Source organism: Podarcis melisellensis (genome assembly GCF_964234715.1).
Source record: "Podarcis melisellensis genome assembly, chromosome: 8".
NCBI lineage: Eukaryota > Metazoa > Chordata > Lepidosauria > Squamata > Lacertidae > Podarcis > Podarcis melisellensis.
In genome coordinates, this window is record NC_138540.1 from 60,105,812 (window position 1) to 60,133,587 (window position 27,776).

The window sequence follows — 27,776 nt, forward strand, 5'->3', positions numbered from 1 at the left end:
ATGGGGGAGCAATCAATCTTGTGGGTCCCCACCTATTTCTGATAGTTTGGTATGTCCCAGGTTTATCAGAAGACACTCGAGGACACAGACAGGACTTCCCTAATGGCTACTGCAGGGGGCAGGAGGTTTCACATCTAAATTGAGCCGCTGTCCCATTTTCATGGCAGGGGACTCCATGAAGAAGGTTTTCCAAAGGTTAATGCATCCCAGCATAACAGGAAGCAAGACAATGGCCGAGGCTCTTATCTCAACTGTGCAGCTTTTCCAGGTGCTGACCTCCCCCCCCCCCCCCGCTCTACACACATCCAGCGGTGGAGGCATGCCTGCAGACGTCTCAGAGCAAAAGCCCCTGAGGCCAGAGCTGAGGCTGGAAGTGAGAGCAGGAAGAGTCTGCTTCTGTTTTTCCCCCTTCCCGTGGTGCTTTGCAATGAGGCCAAGTTTTTGCCAGGTAGGCTAAGTTTGGGTGTATCAAAAGATACCTCTGGTCACAAAAGTAGTCTGGCTGCAGATCAGACGTGACACAAAAGTGTGATGGCATTCCTGTCCTTTTTCAATGTAAAACAAAAACCCACAAGATTGTCGTCTTTGACTCTTTCTGTAACTGACGTTTTCTTGCTGAAAATTACCCCCAAGAGGAAAACCCCATCTGGACAAAAAAATAAAATAAAAAGCAGCCTCTTCAAGAAGTTACAAATATGCCAGTTTTCCTTTGTATATTAATGAAATTTTCAAGTTTAAGTGTCTTTAGGAAAACCTCAGTGTTGGTTTCCAAATACCAGCGGATAACCTCTCCCAGTTCAGTGTGTGTGTTTTCCTGGGGTGTGCATGCTAAAATTTAGCCTAAGGCTCCAGGTGGAAAGAAAGAAACCAGCCACACACAGTTCTTGCCACTGTCTTTGATGCACTTTATTTACAAATAAGCAAAATAAATATAAAAAGGCTCTTAGAAATACAAAACCTTCTGCATAGACAAGATAGTAGGATTGCTTCTGTCTTTGAATAAGTTCTTGATCTACGCCTGATCAGAAGCAACTTCTTTGGAATGTAAGAATTTGGAGCAGGGCTCCCTGCTGCTGCCGCCACACACACACCAAGTTTTGTTCATTCATGCAAGTGTCAGCTGTTAGTTGCAAAGGTGGAGATTCCCTCTATTCAGAAACCAGAGCGTGTGGATAATACACAGGTGCTCTGAGCCAGCTGAAGAGATCCATGTACATAAATAGACATTTTAACACGTGCATCACCTCCTGGATCAGTAACCTTTCCATGATTCTTTGTGGAAAGCCGCAACAGACAAACTGGTTATATTTATTTAGGTTTGCAACATTTATGTCTCTGAGCGCTTCCAGGCTGTTCATATTTCTGGGTGGAATTTAGTCACATTCTGGGCAAATTCCGGTTGTGCGATTACAGTTGACTGAGAGGTCCTGGGCAACAAACCCACTCGGTCAGACTTTCCGCAATAGGGAAAGTGACAGGGAAATGCTCTGGAATGTGTCAGATAACACTAGCTGGATGCAACACCCTCCGCAGTCGTCCTCCAGCCTCCCCACAAGCAAATCAGGATGAATGTTCACTTAACAGCAAACCCTAATGAGCCTCCCTGCAAACAAGTCAGGATGAATGCTCAATAAACAGATTGTCTGGAAGTTCCCTATCTGTCACCATTTGTTTTACTTTTCATCTTTGCTAGCCCATAATCTGCACAAATAGCAATGACAAACCTAGACAGGATCTTAAAAAGCAGAGACATCACCTTGCCAACAAAGGTCCGTATAGTTAAAGCCATGGTTTTCCCAGTAGTGATGTATGGAAGTGAGAGCTGGACCATAAAGAAGGCTGATCACCGAAGAATTGATGCTTTTGAATTATGGTGCTGGAGGAAACTCTTGAGAGTCCCATGGACTGCAAGAAGATCAAACCTATCCATTCTGAAGGAAATCAGCCCTGAGTGCTCACTGGAAGGACAGATCCTGAAGCTGAGGCTCCAGTACTTTGGCCACCTCATGAGAAGAGAAGACTCCCTGGAAAAGATCCTGATGTTGGGAAAGATGAAGTGCACAAGGAGAAGGGACGACAGAGGACGAGATGGTTGGGCAGTGTTCTCGAAGCTACCAGCATGAGTTTGACCAAACTGCGGGAGGCAGTGGAAGACAGGCATGCCTGGCGTTCTCTGGTCCATGGGGTCACGAAGAGTCGGACACGACTAAACGACTAAACAACAACAACAATTTGCACAAATGCACCTATATCCAGTCAATGTTATGCTGTGTGCTTCAAAGGGGCAGGGAGAGCAGGCACTAATATAATAGCCAGTCTTCTAACATGGGGAGTAACTGGCTTCTCAGAACATTTTGGTCAATGGCACCACCTAAAAAGGAAAGGCTATGCCTCACTTTTGCTGAATTTAGCAGGCCAAGTCAGTTGCGACCATTTTGAATCCCTCAAGTTTTGAAATTATTTTAAGCACAGGCTGTACATGTAGCAGGAAGAGGTGGCAAGAGTCCTGAGGTGGAAGAACAAGGTACATAATATCAAAGGGCAGGTGGGAGATCACATTATTCAATGTGCTGATACATTAAAAATCTCATTGCAAGCACAGCAGAGTGCGTGGCTGGGGTTAGAGCTTTTAAAACCAGGCACTCATAACATTTAGATCAGCTATGGTAGGGTTTTTGTTTTCGTTACTTTCAGTGAATTATTTTTAAAACCCGGGGGAAGCATTTCAAAACAGCATTGCCAACCCGCAGTCTAAATCAAGTATATTTCATTCTTATAACCACTAGGTTCTTTCATCTCATTCTCCTGCATGACTTGGCCTCAGGTGCAAGTGATGACTTGTATGTGTAAATGTAGGGCTGCCATATGTCTGGAATTCCCTGGACATATCCAGGATTCGCCTGCTGAAAATGGAGTCCCGGTGGAATTTCCAAAAGAGGTTAAAATAACTGGGAACCCATAGCAACCCATGTTGAAAATGTTGATTTTTTTTGTCGAATTTACTTTAAAAAAGCTCTAAAACTTCAATTTTTTTTCAGAGATTTTCCAAAGAAAGCTCAACAGCTATGGCAACCCTATGTAAGCAGGCCATTGCAGATAAAATGTTGCAGACTGGAGGGATGTTCACTCAAACCTCACTACACTCCAACAGCCATGCATTTGTTGGCCATTTGTAGAGTCTCCAGACACACAGTTAGCCTTGAGGAACTTTGAAACTCCCTTCTTCACAAAAAATTCATCACAGTTCAAGGGCACCAGTTACTTCACACATTTAGCTACTGATGAAGTGCCCAGCAACTAAATGTAAAGAAAAAAACTGAGACATGTATGCCTGTCCGAACATTCTCTGGAAGAGGGCTACCAAGTTTAGGCAGTGGGTGCACAGGTGCACTGATGGCAATTCATTACATTTTCTTATCTTTCCTTTTTCAGTTAAAAGCTTTGATAAGGAAAGAAGAAGAAGGGATAGAGCTATAATAGCCAGGAAGTGGGCAGCATTAGAGGATTGCCCACAATGATTGCACAGTAGTTACAAATGGATGTCAGAATCTAGGCTGCTCCTAAAAACAGCTGCAGCTGCTGCCAACAGTTTAGAGAGGACAGCAAGTCAACCTAGGATGGAAACGTGGACTGCAGAGCTTGACTGTATCCCCAATGCACATTTCCATTCCCAAAGCACTTTGAAATGGACAGGTATCCTGGAGGCAGTTCTGTTCTGCTTTCATGCAGTGGCCCAGTTCTCTCTGGTCAACCTGTGTCTGGGTTATACCACTGCAGACTGTGAGTGGAGGCACACATGGAATACTTTTCATGCCAAAATTAAAAATGCCATCTACCTGGACAGATGCCATGGAGGTGGGTTTACACCTTGCTTTCTCCCTAGCATGCTTACTTTCCATGTTTTTATTTAAAATTTTCAGAGAACAGTCCATGCATCCATCACCGCCACCTGCAGTCTGAAGTGGTATAGTCCCAGCCACAGCTTTATGGGCCTGTGAGTTCTAAGCCAAGGTCTGGGCTTAGAAAATCCACAATCACCTGGATGTCTCTTTTTCTGCTTTGATCTGGGCACATGTACTTGCTGGCCTCTCCCTTGTTAAAACTTCATTTGGACTCCATATGGAGTGCTGGCACAGACGCTTACCCTAAAGCCTCGCTGCCTCAGTCAGGCGTGAACGCACTCCACTTTAATGTGCGCTTTCACTCTCCGCTTCTTTCACATGAATGGGGGCGGCTCGGTGTTTACACTGACGCTTGTGAAGCTTGCAAAAACTGACAGAACCAGCCACGACGCCTGACTAAAGCCCCCTTTCATCAGCACCAAACTCCCAACAATGGTCTTACTAAGCCAGGGTGGGATTAAGCACCCAAAGACCCCCACATCCTGTACAGAAGGCTCAGAGACAGGCACTAAAACATGAAAGAAAGGGACAGGGATAACTGATAGGGGCAGAGTGAGGCCAGAGCAAGGGAAAATGAAGGCTTTCAATATGGATAATATATGGGCTGGTGCACCGAGTTCTTCGTGTCAGCAAAACTCTGTGTTTGCAAGAGATCTCGGGAGGGCAAATGAGAAAACAGAACGGGATTTTAAAGGGGTTGGGGAGAGAAAAGAAAAAAAGGATTTCCTATTTTCTAATTTGGAAGAGAGGAGAAATGGCATTGTGGTAGGGAAAGAGCACGGGGCTCTAGCAGGACAGGGGGCTGATTCTGGCTCGCTCTGCCAGTAGGCAGGCAAATGCTTTTTTCAGATAACTGAAGGTGGTACAATGGAGTCATCCCCTGTGGCACAAACAAACACTCTGCTCTAGCACAGAGTAAAGGACACAGGAACCCCATGCCGAGTTCCTTCCTCCAAGAAGCACAACTTCTTCTGCAAACTCCTGACATCATGATACGGTGTGTTTTCCTGCTACAGAACATTGGCCGCCCTTGGCAGCAGTTGGGCAGTGTTCAGCTTAGAGATGTCATAAGGACGTGGGCTAAGTTATGGAGAACGTGGCTGAAAGGTTGCTATTTTCAGTGTCAGCCCCACATTTTTTTATAACATGTTGCTTCAGACTCCTTAATGTATGGTTTCTGCCATGTTTCAAAAATCTTCCAAATTCATTTGATCAGAGAGGAGTGCCAGACAAATACAAAGGGTGTGAATAGAATTAACAACAATGCCTCCTTCATACCATCCTCAGCTCTCTTGAAAACTATTGCTTGTCTTCCAATTGTTTGGTTGATCACCAGGAATCATAAGATACACAACCTTTTTTTGGGGGGGGGAGGAACCCTAGCAGTAGTTTGTTCCACCACCCAGGTGAATTTCCCACATGCCTGGGCAAAGCTAGAAAAAACCAGTCTTTGGGGTTGTTTCCTCATTCTGTAACTGGACGCCATTTCCATTTCAGGATTGGGCCTCCAAGAATGATGGACCTAACTGAGTAGTTCTAGAAATGTCTTCTCAAAATCACAGCACTTCCTGTGATTTGGACTGACTCCTCTGTTTGTGAGGGCATCACCTGACAGACTTGAGATTCGGGATTCCTTCTTTTCTTTTATATGTCAGCCAGGCTGAGGTAAAGCAATGGGAATTTGGAGTGGCTAGGAACGAAACTATGGGAGTGTTTACGAGAGACAGTGTGTATTAGGCTGTGAGGCCTGATTGTTTTTGTGTGGTCTCCATAAGACTGGTGTTGGTACATGTGTGAGGAGAAGGAGCAGCTAAGGGGAGATCCCATGTTATATGAGGCCCAAAATGGTTTGACATGAGAAGCCCACAACTGTTGGCATTACAATGGCTGCCAATTCCTCGAAAGTGGCTTGTTCCTGACTCAAACCACTGTTGAACATCAGGTCAGAGAAACCAGCACTTCCGAAATGGCTTCATTTTGAGGCACTGGTGAGGTGTACAAGAGATTACTGGATACCCACAGAAAATGAGATGCTGATTTGTCCTCCCATACAGTGGAATTAGCCACTCTTCAGGCAAAATTGACAGGGTGTTCCTTATTTGCTTCTGATGTCTCTGTGGCAAACTTTGGGTTTTGAGTGTAGGCTAACAAAGATGCAGAGGAGCAAGGGGGTGTCAGACAGAATAACTTTCCTTGGTCCCTTCTGACAAAACTTCCCCCTCTCCAGCTGTTTCTTGAGTTCTCAAGGAGCTTCCAAAGTTTCCAAAAAGGCCATCCAAAGCCTTTTAGACATGCCCAGGGTTCAAGAACAGTCCTAGGCCTCACACAGTCTTGTGCAGACTCCAGAATGTGGTCAAGCATTGTACTCTTCAGAGACAGACACAGTGGTGAAAAGGAGCTGTGTGGTGTTCTTTGGCTGATCCAGATCTCGGATTTGATTTCGTTTTCTTTTTTTTGGAGAAGAATAAAAGGTGTGGGCAACAAAAGGAAGGAAGTTCTCCCTGGTGACCTGCTGATGCAAGGTCGGCCTCCCAAGTTCCTCACTTCTTGTGGTGCATGTCTTCCATCCCGACTCGGCCCCAGACGCCTACCACAAAGGTTTCGATCTCACACTCATTTTCCCCACGGGCAATGCGGAAGTAGCCGTCCTCTCCCCAGTCCTTGCCCCACGAGTTGGCAGCAATCTGAAGCCAGAGACACAAAATTGCCCAGAAGATAACATGAGCCATTAATGGTTTCCGACAAAACAGCTTTTCACATTTATACTGCGCCATAGCATCCATACATAGCAATCTTGTTGCCATCCTTACAGCAAGCATGCAAGGCAGGTCAGTATTATCCCCATTATCTTGCACAGAGAAAAAGAGAAGCTCACCTAAGGCTGTCAAGTGAGTTCATGGCAGAGGCGAGTTTTAAACTGGGGATTCCTGCTTTGTAACACTATCGCATAGTGGCTTTGCTACACCAAGTCTCACATTAAAACGAGGGTGGGGAACCTTTTCAGCTCAACAGGCCAGATCCTGAGCCCAGGTGGAGGAGGCACCCACCTCAGGGAACCCTTTTTCCTTTGCAGCATGGCTTGATGCCACCCGCTACCAGCTGGTTGGTGGTGACTTCAAGCCCTGCTGGGATCGGCTACATTCCAGAGTTTCCAATCAGCTGACTGGCACTGTCTTCAAGCCTCATTTACAGCAGCGCTTACTTGCAGACAGCGGGGCAGGAGAGATCCGGAGAAATGGATGTCTAGGATAACGAATAATTATTAAAAGGTCCCATTGTGGGCTTTGAAGGTATATGTTGCAGCCACTTGCTGAAGTAAAAAAAAATTGGGTCTGGGTCAGTGTCTTGGTCATCACCCCCACACTGAGGTTGCTCCCGAATCCCCTATTTAATGAGCATTCATCCTGATTTGTTCGTGGGGAGATTAGATGATGTTGTGTAAAGGGAGTTTTATCACACACTTTCACTTCCCCATATTTTTCCTTATCGCAAGTCTGATTTCTTAGGAAAGCAGGTTTATTTCACAAGAGTTCCAAATCAGCTTTGAGCGCACAGGCTGAATTTGCCAGGATTTGACTGAATTCCACCTGAAAACAGCGACAGTCTGGAAATGCCCTGACTGTGCACCCATCTATGCCACCTTGAGCTCTATGATGGAAGACCTTAAATGAAATACCTCAAATGAACAACACCTAAATTTGTGGCAATTCCTGGTGAAGAAATGGCAGCACTCACCCAGTATTTCTGATTTGACCCATCAGGCAGCTGTTCCTCTCCCCACCTGTGACACAGAATGAAAGAGACAGCTTTGTTGAGTGGTCCTCTATATCATGTGCTATGCAAAATATTTCAGCCACACATTTGCACACCACCCAGGCATCTTCTGATGAAGGACAATTAACAAATATTAGGGAAACTGCTTGCAAAAAAAAAGTGTATATTTGGAGTAATCGGACCAAAACGCTGATGAATTTTCATGCAGATCTTAATACATTAATAATAATATTATGTGGAAATGTGGCAAACATCTTTAAGACTGGAACGATAAGAAACCAAAATGAAATTTGACAGATTGTTTGGTCCATACTTACAAATGAAACTGAGAGTGATAAATATTTTGCCACACTTTAACTAAAATACGATAAAGCCAAAAGGACCTGGAATAAAATATATGCTTCAGAGGCAACATCCAGTGTTTGGACCACTAGGCAGCCCTGTTTAGGGAAGTTTTTAATGTTTGATGTTTTATCATGTTTTTAATATTCTGTTGGGGGCTGCCCAGAGTGGCTGGGGAAACCCAGCCAAACGGGTGGGATATAAATAAATTGTTGTTGTTGTTATTGTAGTTTTGTTGTTGTTGTTGTACACATCCCTTCTTTAACATGTCAGGAAGCTGTTTTATGACAGACTTGCTCAGTGAAATGCATTTCACAAAAAATGAAGCATTGTTGTTGCATTGATTGCTAGGTTTTATCCAACCCCATTACATTCATCCTTCTGGTTTGAGAAGATCATAGCAAGAGACCCTCTGGACCCCAACATCCTGCTTTCCACGATGCAACAACCAGATGCCTCTAGGAAGCCAACAAGTAGCACATGGAGGGGAAAGCCTTCCTTGGAAGCTGCCCTATACCAAGTCAAACCATGGCCCATCTGGCTTAGTGTTCTCTGCACTGACTGGCAGCAGCTCTCCAAGGTTTCAGGTAGGGGGCATTCCTCGTCCTACCTGGAGATGCTTCTAGGGATTGAACCTGGGACCTTCTGCATGCAAAGCAGATGCTCTACCATTCGTTATTGCCCAGAATCTGGAGGTTACAGATAAATATAATGTCTAGTAGCTGCTGGTACATGAATCTGTCTAGTCCCCTTATAAAGCCATCAAAGTTTGTGGCAGTACTTCATACTGCCTGTCTGGGAGAGATGCCCAAAGTTCTTGGTCAGGTGTTAGCAAAGCAGGCTTGGTGTCCGACTGGAAGGGGTTTCCCATTTCATTCCTTGCTGATTAGCTCAGAATCTGGTCTGTCATTTCCTTCTGCAAGCAGCTTGAGAAGATAAGCCCAAGTGGAAAAGACAGCGTGATCTAGCTGGCTGGGAGCCCTCCACTTGTTTCTCCTTAGCTTGCCCCCATAGTTCAGTGTTTTCCTTTGCCCTAAGCAGAGGCCTTTGCCCATCTCTGAGTGTTTTGATCTCAGTGTTGGAATGGGTAACTGTGGCAACATTCTGTGTACTTGCAGTCTGTGAGTCAAGTTAAAAAGACTCAAAGCATCGCCTGGTGCCAATGTTTTGTTTAGGTTTTTGCTGTATTGCCAGCTTGTTCCAATCCAGTGAGAATGCCTCGTCCCTCACACAGTATTATAAGTAGCATTATTATTATTAGCATTTCATCCACAGCAGCTTAGAAGTGAGAAGACAATCTATTCGCTTCCCTTCAGGCTCTCAGTCTAAGGCACAGCCCTCAGCACCCTTCACAAACTACAGTTCCCAGAATCCTTTGGAGGGTGCAAAGCCACGACTGTTTAAAGTGATATAAAACTGCTTAAAATGTATACTGCAGGTGATGCATTAGTTGTTTTAGCCATAACAGACTAAAAACACACACAGCAGTCTCCCCATTTCATCTGCGAAACGTTGGAGAGTCTTTTACATGCTGTGGAATAAGACTCTGAAGCCGTTTCAGTCCTGGTGAAAGAGATCTCAGAGGGGAATCTGCTCCAGCTGTGCTCAGCTCACCCAAAGAATGACTCTTTCACCCGGCTGGCGGCTGTTTGACGTCAGAGAGAAAAGTTCTCACTTTCCCCCCAAAGAGTGGCCTTATCCGGCAGTGACTTGTTCTCAAGAGCCTCTACTCTCCCCCTGCGGGGCCTCTCTTGTTAGTTTTCCTTCCTCATTCCTTGAGCAGCAGTGAGCTGGCATGGATCAAACTCCGCTGTCCAGTCAGTGCCCACCAAATGAGGGAAAGTGGAGAGGAAGCCACGTGGCCCCGCGGAGAGGAAACATGTTGAACTCCCTATGGTGCCCACCATCAAACACACACACACAGAGAGAGAGAGAGAGAGAGAGAGAGAGAGAGAGAGAGAGAGAGAGAGAGAGGGGCAGAGGCAGGCAGAGTAAGCTCCAAAGAGTCACAAGGCCAGGCAGTCATCAGGGGTCCAAGAAGAGCCACAAAGAGGAAGGAGTAATATGAGGAAATTCTGCCCCCTCTTCCAATTTAAACAAGTCTGTGGAGGATGTCCTCTGCAACTGCCCCCCCAAGCCAACCCTGGGAAAAGAGAGGAGGCCTTCAGGAGCACCTTTAAAAAACAAAAACAAACATTTTTCTTTACCCAAAGGTCTCCTTTATTCCTTTTTCCTGCAACTGGTGCCCTCTCCCAAATTCTGGGGCCAGGGCCAAGCTCACACACCTCTCAACCAAAACATACACAGGCCATACATTCATATGTTCATGCCATACATTTATAGCACCATGACAGCATTTTAACCAGTCATGCCTCCCCCCCCAAAGGATTCTGGGAGCTGCAGTTTGTTATGGGTGTTGAGAGCTGTTACAGGTAAAGGGACCCCTGACCATTAGGTCCAGTCGCGGATGACTCTGGGGTTGCAGCGCTCATCTCGCTTTATTGGCCGAGGAAGCCGGTGTACAGCTTCCGGGTCATGTGGCCAGCATGACTAAGCCGCTTCTGGCAAACCAGAGCAGTGCACAGAAAAACCATTTACCTTCCCACCGGAGTGGTATCTATTTATCTACTTGCACTTTGATGTGCTTTCGAACTGCTAGGTTGGCAGGAGCAGGGACCAAGCAACGGGGGCTCACCCCGTCACGGGGATTTGAACCACCAACCTTCTGATCAGCAAGCCCTGGACTCTGTGGTTTAACCCACAGCACTACCCGCATCCCTGAGAGTTGTTAGGAGGCCCCTATTGCCCCCACAGAGCTACCATTCTCAGAGTGGTTCAGTAGTCAATCGCTTTCATGCCCTGCTCTGAGGCTCTCAGAAGCTGCTGTCCACTGTGGGAAAGAGAACTCGCGACTGAACCGGACCTTGGCATGATCTGGTAGGACATAACATGTAAGAATACCATGCAATTGGATATTCCTGTGATCAGTAGAAAGGCAGCCCCTGAACCAACCAACATTACCCCCTCAAGCAAGATCCCTCACCCAGTGACTTTGACGGAATGGGTGCCGTGCCGTCGGTACTGTTCTGGCTTCCCGGCAGCTACAGGAGTGTGCCGATAAATGCCACTTCTATACATGAAGAAGTCTTCATGCACCTCCATGATGGCTGTACAAGAAGAGAAAAGAGATGAAGTAAGCAACAGGAAAAAGTTGGCAAGCACAGACCCTCCACCTCTGACGTCGACTTCACCACCAACCCTTTGGAGGCCTGTCTGTACTGCAAATGTGTATCAGTTTTATAACTCTCTTGGCTTGCACATTCACACTTGCATATGTGCACCCCAAAGGATCCTAGTAATTGCAATCTGGCTGAGAATCCTGTTAAGGGTCCTTACACTCACAAAGCCAGAATTTCTTCAGAAGATGGAATTGTTAAGCAGGTTTGCTGTGTGAACACACCATTTAGATTTCTATGATAGGTAGACTTGCTGAATTTCTGTCAAGAAGCAGGTGGTGCATTTCTGCACTATGGATGATGGAGCTGATCATGGGGGCCAGAAAGGATTGTGATTGGGCTTGTAAGGCTTGGAAGACAAGAGGTAAAACTTGGGCTGGTGGTGGTGATACCCATTGCTAGTAGTCTGTGGGTTGTGGGTTTCCACTTTTGAAAGTCAATGTGGCATTGTGAACAGAATGCTGTACTTGAATAGGAGGGAGCAAATTACGATCAACTGACCCTAACGCAGGGTTGTATCTAACTATGTTTTACTCAGAGCTGCTCCATTATGATTAATAGGCCTAGCTTAGTCTTGCTCATTCATTTTTATTGGTCTACTCTGAGTAGGACTAGCATTGGCTACAAACCATGTTTATCTATCATCATCATCCTACTATCCTTTTGAGATTTAGACCACTGGAATTAATCTGTTTTTCTTTCTTTCCACCTGTCAAACTTGTAAACAGCTTTGTGGTGCTGAAAGTCCAGTGTGCTCTCCTTTAGATGACAAGGATGTGGCTTTCATAATATCTAGCTCCAGACTCAAATTAAGCCCTCCACCCCGACCCACCCAATGGTGAAACTGTCTGTATGTAGTGTTATATGTTTATCAGCACAACCCTTCCATGATTGCTGGTGCTGGTGAAATGGAGCAAACACTTTCCATGTGTTCAAAGAACACGTGAAAGGATTACACAGGCTGCCCCCTTCCTTGCTGATGCACCCAAGAATGCCCCCCTCTAACTATGTGCAGGGGGGTGGGGTCATGACTGGACCTCTGATCACAGGGCCTCTTCCCACATGTTATGAATGCACCGGTGGCAGAGGGACACACAATTCCCTATTAATCCATGTGGGTTTTCTTCTGTCTTACATCACTGTCTCAGAAATCTCAGTCATAGAGATCTGTGAACCATTGAAATCCAGAGTCCAACACCCTCAAGCTTAATCATTGATAATTTCCTAACGGAGGGTCTGTCTTGATTGTGCCTATCCTAAAGATCATAAACCAACTTCTACTGGGGTTTTTTTATCTCTGAGGGTTACAGGAGCATTGCAGGTTGCTGTGATGGAGGCATTTTTTTTTTTGTACAAAATATGAAAAGACAGCATTTTGGGGAGCTGGCTTCCTGTTCTCATCATTGTGTCTTCCATACTGGGCACCACAGCATTGTAAATAATCATTTCTACATCAGGCTGGCAGTGGGGATGAGACTGCCAAGTCTATGCCCTCTTCCTGGCCAGGATAAAGCACTGGAGCTAAGGTTCTAAATGCTCAGGTAGACTGCTCTTCCTCAAAGTGCTTTCTGGAAAAGCTCTGTAGCTACAAATCTCTCGGGTTTTTTTCCTGGGGGAGATCCATAGCTCACCTTGCACTGGTCCATTCTCCATTAACTCCTTCATGATCTCTTTCTCCTGCAAGCAGACGGAAGAGTAGCAAGGCATTTTACAAACATATCATAAACAGCTTTAAAAACCCTATAAAAAGAAAGATACTTTGTAAAATTTCCTCCCAAGATTCTCCACCATTTTTGATGGCAGATCTCCCTGACAGCAGCCCAGAAGGATGCATAGGCTAGGACTTGGTAGAAGAGGCAAAAGGTGGTCAGGCTGACTGCATAGTTGAAGCTGCACCGTGCAATAGGAAAATACAGCTTTGTGACAAAAGAAAGAAAATCCACTACTGCAACTTTTAAGAGTGATCCCCACCACAAATAAAGTACTGGGACCCTGCCCGCCCCCACCACAAATATAGATGTGCCCACCAATAGGATAGAGGATTTAAAGAGGCCATTTGTGCGCAGCTCTAGCTTGAAAACCCTGCCCAGAACCATCAGCTGTGCTCAGCCCATGCTCTACAGCACTCACGTTAGAGGAGAGGCGATACGCAGGGGTGGACTGGAAGATCTCATTGGAGTCCGTCCATGGGTTGGGGCAGCGTGCCGTGGCTTGTCTCTTGCCCCGGCCTGTGGAGCGGCTATGCATCATGCAAGGGGTTGCAGGCGGGGTGCTGTCTTTTTCCTGGCTGGTGAAAGGGTAGCATTCATCCGTCACCACTCTGGAAGGCCGAAGGTGGGGGAGAGGGAAAGGAGAAAAGTATGAGATTTTGTAGGTAACTGAACGACTTATGTGGAGACTTGCTCACTCCCAAGGGTGATAGGTTAAGAACATGGTATGTATGTACCTTAAAAAAAAATCCCCTCTAACTAGGAGTCACCCAGGATGGGGAACTATTGGGACAGCATGAGCAGGGAGGTGATTATTTAACCCTTCCCTCCTATAGAAATGGAAGAGGGAAGGGATTCACACACACACACACAATGAGGAACACAGTATGGTGGTGGGGGGGAACAGTTTAAAAACACCTTCCTCATGTGTTATGGTCCTGATCTTCCATCCCTTGGCCCCCCTCAAAGCTGCAGTTATTTATAGATTTTTTTAAGATACAAGCAATGCCAACCCACCTGCCTAATGTCACGAGTTGTTCAGCTTTAAGTCTTTACGTGCAACTCCTTCAAGACCCTTCCATTCCCACCCTTCCTCCCCCCCCCACCTGCCATCCCCTGCTAGTTGTGTTGATACTTTCCCCAGCCTTCTAGCCTTCCGAGTCATCAAAGGCTAATAGCCCCAGCCCTCCAGCCCTATAACAATGCCAGACCAGTATTGCCTAGGAGTTTTCAAGACACATGACAAGGAGAGTAATGGAGGCTGATCTTCTGTGAAAGACAATATGTACATTGGAAGTTGCCTTATTCAGAGTCAGGCCACAAGTCCACCTAGCTCATTAGACAGTAATATGCCAAGGAACTGTTCTACCGTTGAACTTTGTTTCTTCCCCATGACTGCTCTTGTGTGCATTTTTTTGGGGGGGGGGGTGGGGGAATTCCTATTCCATGCAAGCTGGTGGTGAAACACCCCATGCAGTCTCATTGTGCAGTGGATGCAAACTCCCCAGAATCTTCTGCAATGCACTGGGCTTCCATGGTAGCTTTATGTAGAGGTGGAAAGTCTGAATGTCACAGTTCTGTAATTCAACAGCCTGCTGTAAAATGACAATGCCTGAACATTTGAGTTTAAGTCAAATTCAGCATATGATCCCTTTGTTCTTTCTACCTTCATGGACTCACGACAGAGCCAAAACTGGGGGCCTGGCAGAATCTGGGAAATCCAAAAGAGTTCTGGAAAGCCTCCAGTGCAACACTAGGCCATGCCACATTTGCACAGAGACCATTTCTGTCCCGTGCAGGTTGACAACCTCATCAACTTGCATTGCTACACCAGGTTCCATTTCTGAATGTGACGAAGTGGACTTTTCTGCACAAACTCACCCTCTCCTGCGCAGGAACCACCAGGCCCCATCAATTCGGCCCCCGCTACAACCTTGCTGGTTGCGAGTGTTGCAGGAGAGGAGGTTCTGGGGCGATAAGGCGGGAGTCATGTGTCCCATAGAGTGGATGGCGATCCTGTCCGAGGCCACCGCTGGTGAGAAGACACATGTGGTTAGAAGTCTGGAGAGCTAGTAATGAGGATGAAGCCAGTTTCTTGAATCACAGGAGCATTAGCATTGTGCTACAGTAGCATGCAGTTGATGCAGCTCTCCTATTTGGATTTTCAAAGCATAAGGAATCTCCAGATTTAGGGAGGAGACAGTGAGGGGCAGCAGTAGTAGGAAGAGAACACCGGATGGATGAGAGGGAACTAAAGGGGACACCAGGGGTTCACAATCTGCATTAAGATGAGGCATGTCTGGCCCCTCTATGTGTGAGAACAGCTTGTACAGGGAAGTCTAGGGCATTGCTTGAAAGACGTGCACCTCCCTATGAGTGATGCCCTCTCAAGAACTACTGTTCCCAGAGTCCCTTAGCATCAGTACAATGGGAGGAAGAGGCAACAGAGTGTCACAGCAGGAGGGTGGGACAAGCACAGTGATAATAATCAGGGACACAGACATGCCAAGGATGTTGGAAAGGAGCCAGTACTGCTATTAAGATTTACAGGCCTCTGAAGATGTGTGAGTCAATGGATGAGGCTCATTCCCAGAGCACCTAGAAAAACTGACAGTAGATTGCCAGGTACAGAAAACCATAGCTGTCAACTTTTCCGTTTTCTTGCGAGGAATCCTATTTGGAATAAGGGAATTTCCCTTTAAAAAAAGGGAAATGTTGACAGCTATGATAGAAAACATCTGTATGGGAACAGGGTAGCCTACCCCACCCCAAAGTAGAGCATCAGGAGGGTAGCAGAAGACATGCCCTCTCCCTGCTCCATCATTGTTATGGCACATTCTTTCCACCTGTGAGGTGAGGTACCTGCAGTAGAAAAGGCCCAGGATCCAGCACAGTTGCCCTGGTCCAGCGGCTCGTGGATCATTCCTGCCCACTTCTCAGCAGCGTTGAAATGGGAAGGCAGCACCTCATTGGCATCCATATTCATCTACAGAAAGAGGGGAAAGAAGGAAAAGGAAGTCACTAGAGAGAGGGGAAATGTACCCAGGATTCACAAAAGGAAAAAGCAACAGGAATCAGGCCAGGGATATTCATATCTTGCAACAGGCTCGCCTCGGCTGCTGCTTCAAGATACTCACTGAGGCAGAATTGTTGGTCTTCTGCTCCAATTTAGTGCTAAAGAGCAGGTTTTCCAGGGGAAAGTAGCAGGGCAAAGGCAAAGCTGCCCAGACCCGTGCCTAGACAGCATGGGACAAGCGGAAAAGCTCTTGAACCCCTTGTTTTCTAGCACAGGCAGACTAAGCAGAACAAGCCCTGAGAGTCAAGAAACCAGAATACAAGCTGTGTAAAACTTCCTGCCCTTTCCTGCACCTTCCTCTCCCAGCTTACATAACCTTGAAAGTCCCCACGTTGCTCAGTCTCAAAGCAACAAGAGCAAGAGCAAAAATTGCTCAGGCTTGGAATCATGTCCTGTTCTGTTGACGGACAGCTTGTGCTCGTAGCCCAACAGGCAAGGTCTCGTCGCTTCCCTTGCTGGAAAAGTGGGGCCTTCAGTCCAGCCTGGCCTCTTCCCTTTCCTTGTTCTAAAAAGAGAGCAGAGATCTGGGGGCCACCCTGGCTTGATTCCTCTGACATTTCAGCCGGCTTCATTTGGTCTGGTGTTTGCTTTAGGGGAGCAGATTACGTCAGGGATAATGCACTGCTGAATCAGCAGCCTCTGCTGATGTCCTGAGGGGCTGCAGTGGCCTTCCCAGGAGTGGGAAAGAACAACACAGCCAGAAAAAGAAAGGACATGTGTCCTCTCCCCCCGAAACCACCCTCATCCCCAGGACTGAAATTGCTGAAGCAGCTGAGTTTGTTTGCAAACATCTCCAGGGCCCCTGAAGTCTCTGGATTGTTTTGTAGATTGTATGATTGATGGTGAATTTGTAATGTTCTATTATGTTAGTGTTATTTGTTGTTTGTAAACTGGTTTGGGATTCATTTGAATGAAAAGCGACATAGAACTACAATAAATCAAATCAAACCCTTCTCTTAGCAAAGTCACATATCTTCCCTCTTTTCCCCACAATAAAAGTGTAAGTGACCTCCCTCTTATATTGTTGTAGATTGTAAGCAGGGCCTTTTTCCAGCTGGAACTCACCAGAACTCAGTTCTGGCACCTCTCAGGTGGGCACCATTGTCCTTATAAGTGAACAAGGGAGGCGTTCATGGTGAGTTCCGGCACCTCTTTCCCTAGAAAAATAGCACTGATTGTAAGCCTTCCTGATTTAGAGCTCAGCATTCCAGGCCATCCTCATTACTGCCACTGTAAGGGCTGGATTCCTGACTAGATGGGCTTTTACCCTGATCCAGTAGACACTCCATGTTTTCTCCCCCCTTTTTTTATATTACTGTCAACAGGTAACAAAAACAGGCTTGAAACTGACCTCTCAGAAGTTAGAGGGGTAACTGGATGTGAGTTTCAGAGCTCTAAGAGCTACGTGCTTGAAATCAGTCCCTTGTCCCTTCTGACACAACTGGGAAAATTATGCACATGTTCTTTTGTATTTAATTTTACACCGTCCTGTGCTCAGAAGTGCAGAGGAAGGAAACTCCCAGGCTTTGGAATGAAGAAGCTCAGAATGAGCCTTTCTGGATCATACACCAAGCAAGACTTACATGGAGTTCATTCATGTTCATGACAGCAGTTGGGGGTTTGATGGTGCCAAGGCGATACTGGATGCCCTCCTCTAGCGTCATGCCCCAGAACTGGCTGTAGTTGGAGGCTCTCCAGCTAAAGAAAGATGGAAGAGACTCCATTGAGAAGATGAACCTTTGCTCAGGGAGACCCTGAGAGATCCATTAGAGAAGGTGCCATCATTCAGAACTAACCAGCTACCTTGGTAAGAAAACACCGCCAGTTCATAGTTCTTGGATATATGACAAGCCAGCTCCCTTTCCTCTTGGCATTCTTCCTTGACTCGGAACTGGCATGCAATTTAAAGGGAGACTCTGCCTGCCCAGGAAGAGTGAGAACCCCCTAATTCGCAAATAAACGAATTGATTGCTGTGGTGTTTTGAAGAACTGGAATGTAATATAAAACAGTAATGATCAGTTCTAATTCTGAACATGGTGTCCCTGTGCCAACAGAACTGGAGTCAAACAGGACCATTGGAGTCAAACAGGACCACTGAGAAACAAAATGGAGGCATTGGTATGCTCAGCTGAATACTGAGGTATGCAGCTTTCTGAACACTACTGTGCCATTACATAATGGGCATATAAGCACCACTTTATGTCAGATATATACTGACCACCACATGTATCTTATAAGTTTCCAGCTTCTACCCAGAGCAGACAACAAAAAACCACTGTCTGCACTCTGCCATCAAGCTCTGTGATACAACCACATCTGTTTTAACCCAGTGGGTAGAGACTCACAACTGGAATTCCTTATTAGACTACAAACACTTGGAGATTTTATTGCAATCAAGCTGTATATAAATGTTGCTAAATAAATCAGTACAGTACACACACACACACACACACACCCCACAAAGTGAAAATGCAGATCAGCAAAGCCAGACAGGTACCCAGAAAGGACTTATTATACAACAGGCCTAGATAACACAGCTTGCTGTTACTTGTAGTTCCCAGCTAAATCCACTCCAAGGAGCTACAGCCCATCCTCGACAAAGGTACCTCCCTCTCACTGGCCTTGGGTGGTAGGTCTTACTTAGAGACACATCCTCAAGCTAGCACAGGTCCTCACCAAGAATAATAGGCCACAGACACAAACACAGGGGCCAGGTCTTGCAACAGACACAGGTTCCAATCCTGTCTCTACAGCTCCTCAGGCAATACTACTACAGATCCTAATAATGGCAGCCAGAATGTCAAGGGAACCCAGACCAGCTCATCTTACACAATGACAGTCTCTTGTTTGCCAGTGGTGCCTTTCTGCATCCTACATAAGACCAACAGACCGACCTCTGTGCAAAAAGCATAAATGGACATAAACTTGACACTTGCAATAGCATTTTTTTAAAAAAATAACCCAACAACTGTGGGGGAGCGTTTCAGTGTACTTGGACACTCTGCCATGAACCTTGTTCTTGAACAAAGGAACTTCAAAAGAAAACTGAAGCATGAAACCAATGAATCACAAGTTTTCTAGAGGTACCATTTTTCAAGAGGTTCAAGTCTACTAGCTGCCTTAAATCAGGATAAACCTATCCTTTATGACACTGAGGTCAAGGCTGGAGCAATGGTAGCTTTTTCTTTAGGCTTATTCCTTCCTGCCCACAGCTTTGACAAGAAGCCACAAAATGGTGGATATGTGGCTCCACTCCTCACCATTGCTACACTTCCCTCGGAATGGAGACCACCAACTTTTGTTGGACCCCTCCTCTCTAGCAGCCTGCTTGATTCGTCAAATTGAGGTTCTTATTCTTACCCATAATTCCCTCTGTTGATGGCATCTATCATATCCCCATTGATGAGGCAAGCGTGGTTTTCACAGGACCATCGCCCATTTCCTTCGCAAGTGCTGAGAAGACAAGACATGGGAAACGTTAGATATACGAAGCTATGGAAGGGTGGTGAGCTAGTAGCCAAAGGGAGATACTTCCAGAAGTCTAGATCCAGCAGTGGCCTGCAAGGTGGTGTGGAGCTGCCCTCCTGACACCAGCTTTGCTGACACTTACCTGGATGCAGTGAGCTTGGGCAGAATGACGATGCCATTGGGGCTGTGCAGGCCCACTGGCAGAGCCAATCCAACACACTCCCTCTGGTGTGCCCAAGCAACTTCAACCTCGCCGCCAACCTGCTTTACACCAGAGGTTGCCAATGCATTGGGTGAAGGTGCCATAGCACCCACCAAGGTCTCCCCTGGCAAACCACCTTGCAGCTTAAACTGAGCAGCTCATCAGTGAGCAGTACAAAATTCTTCATGTTTGTTACAAAGGACTAGTGAGCTCTGAGCTTTGTGGAACCAGCTGCAGATCACCTGAGGATCAAATTCATAACAGTACAAAGGAGATAAGTGATGAGCCAGGATGGACCACAGCACAGATATAACAGAGGCAGTTCTGACTTCTATAGGAACCTAGGAAGCTGCCTTAAACTGAGTCAGAACATCTAGCTCAGTGTTGCCTACATGGACTGGCAGTGACTCTCCAGGGTTTAAGATAGAGGATATTCTCAGCCCTGCCTGGAGACCCCAGGGGTTGAATCTGGGACACTTTGCAAGCAAAGTAGATGCTCTACCATTGAACTACAGCCTTGCCTTCTACCTTCCCCACAAGACTTTCCCCCCATCATCTTAGCCCTCTTTGCTGCCGCCTTTGAAGGTGCTCCAGCTTGTCTACATCCAAATCGAAAGTGCAAAAAGACACAAAGCTCCAAGTGAGATCCAACTAGTGCTAAAAGCTTTATTTACTTACTGGAATAGTCTCCTTTATTAAAGAAAGCTTGAGATTCTGAGGATGCTGGAAGTAGAAGGGCTGTAGCTCAGTGGCAGGACATCTGCCTTGCATGCAGAATGTCCCAGGATCTGCAGGTGGAGCTGGGGGAGACCACTCTGAAATCCTGGAAAGCCACTGCTAGACAGCTGAGTTGGATGGACACAATGGTCTGACTTGATATAAGGCACCAAAACCTGTGTGTGTGTGTGTGTGTGTGTGTGCATGTGCGCGTTCTTAGACCAAGCTCCCCCTGCACATGGTCTATGGCCAGGCCTTCTGCAAGCACATTGCTAGCACAAGGTGCCCTAATCCTTTCCACGAAGCCTTCAGGAAACACGGTGGCCTTGCTGACGAGGAGCCAATTCCAACATTAGCTATGCTTCATAGAACGCTTGGCATTTTCTCTCGGCCAAAAGGCACTTTAAAAAGCAACAACAATCCTTTCCCCCACCGCCTTCCCCATCCTGAAGGCAGAAAAGGTTTTGTCCTTTTACGGACCTGCCTGGCAGCAACACTCTCCCCTTAGAGTCTGCATCCTGCCAGGGCCTGCTGAGCAGTTAACTGGAGCTCAGTCGGGACTCTCTGTTTAACCCTCATCTTCCCTTTGCCTTTCAGACCACAAGGAAAGCTTTGTTGCAGAATCTGATCAAAGGCGCATCGAGTCCAGCACCATGTTCTCAACGCCATGGTGAACATAAGAACAAAAGGAAAAAAGAGTCTGCTAGATCAGGCCAATGGCCCATCTAGTTCAGGATCCTATTCTTGGAGCGGCCAACAAGATGCCCATGGGAAGCCTAGAAACAGGACCTGAGCACAATTCTGACTCCCAGCAACTGGTATTCAGAAGCATTACTGCCTCTACCCATGGAGACAGAGGCTAATAGCCACTAATAGCTTGCTCCTCCATGAATTTGTCTAATTCTCTTTTAAAGCCATCCTAGTTTGTGGCTAGGGACATGGGTGGTGCTGTGGGTTAAACCACAGAGACTAGGGCTTGCCAATCAGAAGGTCAGCGGTTCAAATCCCCATGACGGGGTGAGCTCCCGTTGCTCGGTCCCTGCTCCTGCCAACCTAGCAGTTCAAAAGCATGTCAAAGTGCAAGTAGATAAATAGGTACCACTCCGGCGGGAAGGTAAACAGCATTTCCGTGCGCTGCTCTGGTTCGCCAGAAGCAGCTTAGTCATGCTGGCCACATGACCGGGAAGCTGTATGCCGGTTCCCTCAGCCAGTAAAGTGAGATGAGTGCCGCAACCCCAGAGTTGGCCACGACTGGACCTAATGGTCAGGGGTTCCTTTACCTTTAGTTGGTCGCTATCACTGTCTCCTGGGGGAGTGAGTTATACCGGTACATAGCTTAACCATGCTCTGTGTGTATTGTGTTTACACTAAATAGTAGTAGTAATAATAATAATAATAATAATAATAATAATAATAATAATAATTGATCTTGTTCTTCTTGTTGTTGTTTTATTTGCATCTGGCCCTTCTGACTGTGTTGCCCCAGTCACTCTGGGCGGCTTCCAACAAATACAAAAGCATAATCAAGCATCTTCATTCATCCAGCTTATTTCAATGCATTTCCCTGTCACTTTCCTAACTGCAAAAGTCCATGCAAGTTTTTAAAGCAGATTTGTTGTTTTGCAGATCTGTTAAGCAGTGCAAACTGAAAGCTCTAGCATGCGCTCAGATTCCTTCTGCCAAATGCTGACGGCCTGAAGGGAACCTTTGGCAGCGAGACTTTGACTGAAAAAAATGCTTCTGTGATCAAAGAGCCCAACTTACCAGAAGTTGCAGTTATCTCTGTAGGTTGAGCCTGTTGGGAACTTGTGTCCATTACGGAGGCAGGCTGGAAAAGAGGGAACAGGGAGAAAACTGGGATGGGAAACTGAGTGCATATGGATCCATATAGATAGCAAGAAGGCTTACATTTTGGTAGAGGGGCTCAACCGCCCAATATCAGGATTCAGAGCAGTATTCTGTACAACTGTTTACTGCTGTGGATGCTGGGAAAGCAATATTTAGTTAGGCTGATTGCTTGTACTAAAAGGCCAGATGTCATGCTTATAGTGCATTATATTTATTGTACACTTGTATTTGAATTTATCATACTCTATTGTATTTTTCTTTTCTATTTTGTCCATCACTTTGGGGGCATATTTGGGCCAAAAAGCAGTATGCATGTATGTATGTATGTATGTATGTATGTATGTATGTGTACACACACACACACCCCCCAGCCATAACCAATAGGAACCAACAATGGGGGATAGATTCCTGATTGCTGGGAATCTCTCTCCAGCTTTTGGAATGCAACCCCCATCAGAGTTTGGGAAGGCAAGACTCTGCTCCAGCTAGTGGGAGGGGCAGCAGAGAAATGGTTTAGGTACCAGTTGCGCAGTTTCAAATCAGCTAAAATCAGATAGAGAAGAAAGAGAAAGAGCTTAGAGCACTGCTTGGGTGTAGCTGCTGGTGTTTATGGGCGTCTATTAACCCCTGCCATGCTCTGATTGTATACTGTAAGCACATCAAATATTACAAAAGACATCATTAAGCCTTCAGGGCTTTATCATCTGAGCTAAACCCTGTAGTGCATTCCTTGTAATTTCTCACTAAAACATAATAAAGCATGCTGGGGGAACCGACACACTGTTGTAGCCTGGCTTAATTACTTACCACTCCCCGGTTCTGGAGCAACAATAACTTACTGTTTAGAAGCTTCTCTTCCTCCATAAATGTACATGGAAAGTATGGGATAAATTCTACCCTTTTAACCTTTCCAGAGTACAAAAGGCTGGTTGAAGCTCGCAAAGGTTGAACTGTATAAAATCTCACTGTGTTCAGTAGAGTTCGCACTCCTGCGCTGAGGGTTTGGATCGAGAGCTCAGGGTCAAAGTTTGATTAATGCAAGGCTGAAGCATGTTTCAAATGCCATTTTCCAAGTCGGGCTTGGAAAATGTGAAGGGAGGGGCAAACCCTAGCTCTTAAGAAGATAGGAAGAGCCTGCTAGTGGCCCATTGGAGTCCAGAATATACAGAACTTTCCTAGTTGTGTAGGGAGGGGCAAGAGGAAGGTTTCAGGCATGTAATTCTGCTCCATGAACCCTGAAACTCCTGTGCAGTTACCCCTCTGCCTTCTGAGAAGTCAGTTTCAAGAAGATATGTGTTACCTGTTGGCAGTAATATACAGAAACATAATACTATACAAAGAGCCCCGCTGGACCAGGCCAAGCACCTCTTCTCACAGTTGCCAATCAGATGCCTACAGGGAGCCTGCAAGCAGGACCTGAGGGTAGCAGCACTCGCTGCGCCTGCAGCTTCCAGAAACTGGTATTCAGAGGCATGCTGCCTCTGACAGTGGAGGTGGAACAATGGGAATGTGATAATGCATGATCTTGTGGCAGTAACAGAAGGTGGTGTTCCTGACCAGCTTGCAAGTCAGGAAGCCTCCTTTGAGAAGGTTGTCTCTGCCATGAACTCAGCAGCATCCCCAATGCCCTGGAGAATGGCTATCTCTCAGTGTAGGCAGTACTGTACTAGAGGGGCCAATGACCAGAAGGCAGGACATCTGGTTTGCAAATCATTTATTATTATAATTATGATTCACTTTAGGGAGAGCTGGGGATGTCCCTGGTCTATAACCCAGACAGTCATTGCCAGTTGGTGAGGATGAGGCTCAGCTAGATGGACCAATGATCTGGCTCAGCATTAGGTTGCCTCCTATGTCTCAGGATAAGGAACCTCCCAATGTGAAAAATAACAATAAACATGACAATTTATCTGAGTATGCCCAATGTGCATTTTTCCCACCGCTAGGGGCGGGGAAGGTGAAATAGTCCTTGCACACCAAAACTTGAGAGTGTGGAATTGGTTTCCCGACTAGGGTTTAGCACTGCTCTTTTTAGAAATTAACTGCTTGGGGCGGGGAGAAAATTTAGCCCAAAATGAAAATTCCTATTTCCCCTTTGGATTCAGCTTTGATGGGGTTAAACGTCTTATTTCAGAGGGAAGCCAGAGCCCTGAGGGAAGCTGAAGGCATTCCCCACCACCAGCCCTTCTATGAGACGTTCAAGAGAAAGGCGCCTATTGTTTTTAAGCAAGGATGGAAGGGGAAATCACATTTTCCTTAAAGGGGGTCAAGGGGATTTTGCAGCTGCTGCGGAAGTATCCCTACTGGGACTCTGGGGACTGTGATTGTGCCAAGGGCTTATTTGCATGACACATCTAGTAGAGGCAGATTTAAGGACCCAAACACTGACGTCTTCAGCATGTGGGGTGAAGTGAATGGGAGAATCCCAATACAGTGGTACCTCGGGCTACATACGCTTCAGGTTACAGACTCCGCTTACCCAGAAATAGTACCTCAGATTAAGAACTTTGCTTCAGGATGAGAACAGAAATTGTGCTCTGCCGGCACAGCAGCAGCAGGAGGCCCCATTAGCTAAAGTGGTGCTTCAGGTTAAGAACAGTTTCAGGTTAAGAACAGACCTCCGGAATGAATTAAGTACTTAACGCGAGGTACCACTGTAATAATAAATCCACACATTTAATCATAAGGTTGGTCTTTCCCAGATCAATCCAAGAGCCCAGTGTAACATTACAACAGCATCCTAATTATTTTATCTGTAAGCCTCCTTGAGTCCCAGTCTGGGGAAAAGGTAGGATGATGATGATCATGATGATTTGGCCCCAACATTGGGCACTCCAAAATGCACTGCCTCTTCTCTGGCTATCTTTTCCAATGTGGTGCTGGTGGAGCCTGAAGAGAGCTGTGGACCAAAATATCTGGAGGGCATTTGGTTGATGAATGTGGCTTATCCCATTCCAGGAATTTGTCTCTAATTCCGTATTAAAGTCACCCATAGTAAAAAAGTCATTACTACATCTTGTGGCAGTGAGTTCCGCAAATTAAATGCAGGTTGCAAGAAGTGCTGCTTTCTATGCCGGCTTCCACAACAGACATTTACCATAGAATTGTTGTTCTTTCTTCATCATTTTTTTACAAGGCATCTACACGATGTCATTATCAAAGCACTGCCAGCCTGTGTTTCCCCTTTGCTCTGTTTTCTGCAGCATTTTATTCAGACTGCAGGAAATCCAGTTTGGGGAGGAAGGATCAGAAGAGTAGCATGAACTCAGCCTGTCTCATCTACAACTACTGGGCATGGTTTGGATGCGTTTAGTGATGAACTGGGCAGGAGAGTCTATCGCCATGCCCCTAAACTTTGGCACACCTCCAATTGGCACCATTCTATCCATGTGCTTATTTCTTTAAGCAATCTTGTGTAGTGCTAAGAACCAACAGCCTGCCTGCTGCGACTTTCCTTCTGATCTGTTTCTACAATCTATAGTATTAACACAGAGGAAGAGAAAACAAAAACACACACAAATGCAACCGTTCATAATTGTCCAGCACACACAGCCACTTATGCCCACAGACCCTTATCTGACCAAGTCACAAACACCTATCTCAAAACATGTAACCTCCTAAACAACTTTTCTCAACCCTGTGCCCTCCAGGTGCCTTGGACCATCAGCACCCCAAGCAGTGTGAACAAAGTCTGCAAAGCAGCCCACATCTGTACCCCCCTCCTCTCCCCTCAGACTCACCTCCATTGTTATATATATCTACCCACCGATCAGGCAATCCACCCGCAAGTAACCTACCTTTCTGCACAGCAAATGGAGGTTCGATGCCCAAACAGTACTCCCAGAAATCGGGGCAGCAGTCAGAGACAGTGCGGTTGCAGAAGAGGTCGCAGTAGCAGATGGTGTCCAGGTATGGCACTGTGCAGCCATCATCCCTCCCAGGGCAGCAAGCATTACGGCGTTCGCAGTAAGAGCCTCCTGCGTCCCGGATCCCCCGTTCATGCAATCCTGGGGCCAGCTCCCTTCGCGTACGAGATGCCCGGAGAGCAAGGGCCTCTACTGCCAACAGCACTATGCCCAAGAGAGTCCAGAAGGCCTTCATTCTTCTGTTTGATCTTCTGGGATCTGCAGGTCCTGGAGAACAATGAAAAGATGGAGAATCACACAGAGGAATCGATCTCCCTTTTACACTATGTGGAGCTTGGTTGGATACATACCAACTTATGCACCCTGTAAAATGATGCTCAAAGTGATTTACAATATGAAACAAAAACACAACGTAAAAAATTAAAGTTCAGTGCAGTAACATCAAGGACAATACTTTCCCCCCAGCAGAACAGAGTTTCCGGAACTCTGACTCAAATCCTCCAAAAGAGCACCCCAAAGTGTAGTCGCAATTGTGCCCCTGAAGGCAGACACTCACAGCAGGCACCAGCAGCCCTTCCCATTGATGGTCTCCCTTGGGTTGCTCTGCACCCTGCCTGGCCTGACCGTCAATCCCCTCCATGAAACATGCAGGAATGTGCAGGGAGCAATTTTGCAGGGGAGGGCGGGCAGTGTTCAACAGTCAAATGTTTTGCCCCAATAGGATCCTCCACTTCAGCTGGCAGCTCGAGAGAAGAAATCCCATGAGTCTCGCCAGCATGCTCTGGGCTTCCCTCGCTGGAGGATGGTGTTCAGCTTGACCTTCAGGTACCAGGAGCACAGGGCTGGCTCAGCCAGAATACAGTAATCGTGTTTCTTACATCCTCTGATATATCTGTCCCAGCCATTTTCCCTGAGCCCAGGCTTTCCAAGCCAGGAATGTAACTCGGGACATTTTCCTGTTTACGCTGCCTTCAGGATGGAAAAAGAAAGCAAAAGGGTACAGCCTTGAACTCATGAACTGAGCAGCTGAAAGCAGCCGATCAAATGAGGAGGGGAGAGCACTGGGCGTTCTTCCAGGCTGGCTTTTACTGGAGGACAGAGACACCTCATTTTTACACCATCCTCAAAACATGATGCCAGCCTGAATTCCACACACACCCCACCTCCAATTTAATTCAGATTTAATGAATTTCTGGGGGTAATCTGATAAGGGCATTTTTTCTCTCTCTCAAGATACCTGTTGCCAATGATACATTTGGAATATGAAGCTAGAACTCCAAAGTAACTGTTTCCGAACTGTGATTGAAGTTCAAAGTTTCTCAAAAAAGAAACTGGAGGAAGGATGAGCCCCCTCACCTTTCATCTTAGAAAGACTGGGTGCTGGTGTCTGCTGTGCCCCCTAGCCCCGGAAGAGGAAGACGGCCTCTGCCCTGTTCTCATTCCTTCTCTGGTATCTCCCCTGTGTCCTCCCATCTCATGGCCACCTGGGAGTAAGAAGGCACCTTCTATGATCTCAGACTTCAGCAATGCAATAAGTTTTCTACTCTCAGAGGCAGCAATCTCAAGAGGAGGGCGGCTCAAGGTCAGAAGGCAAGGAAGGAATCTGGGCCTCTCCTCCCACCCCACACCTCTGCC

General features: G+C 46.5%; 1 protein-coding gene across 1 annotated transcript; it reads right to left on the reverse strand.

Moving 5' to 3' along the window:
• Positions 1-881: 881 nt before the first annotated feature.
• Positions 882-27,519, reverse strand: TINAGL1 (tubulointerstitial nephritis antigen like 1). Its single transcript, XM_081921203.1, has 12 exons — positions 27,498-27,519; positions 26,073-26,408; positions 22,192-22,255; positions 19,401-19,493; positions 17,623-17,737; positions 15,826-15,949; positions 14,845-14,995; positions 13,385-13,574; positions 12,886-12,931; positions 11,062-11,185; positions 7,638-7,683; positions 882-6,586 (listed from the first exon to the last, which is right to left on the reverse strand). Exons 1-12 carry the CDS (start codon positions 27,502-27,504, stop codon positions 6,443-6,445), a joined length of 1,440 nt encoding a protein of 479 aa, XP_081777329.1. The 5' UTR covers positions 27,505-27,519; the 3' UTR covers positions 882-6,442.
• Between the last annotated feature and the right edge of the window lie 257 nt (positions 27,520-27,776).

Coding starts and splice junctions, on each gene's coding strand:
- TINAGL1 (XM_081921203.1), bottom strand. Junction 22,256..26,072: donor TCCATTTGCTGTGCAGAAAG/GTAGGTTACTTG, acceptor CCTCTTTTCCAG/CCTGCCTCCGTAATGGACAC. Junction 19,494..22,191: donor AGAGATAACTGCAACTTCTG/GTAAGTTGGGCT, acceptor TTGTCTTCTCAG/CACTTGCGAAGGAAATGGGC.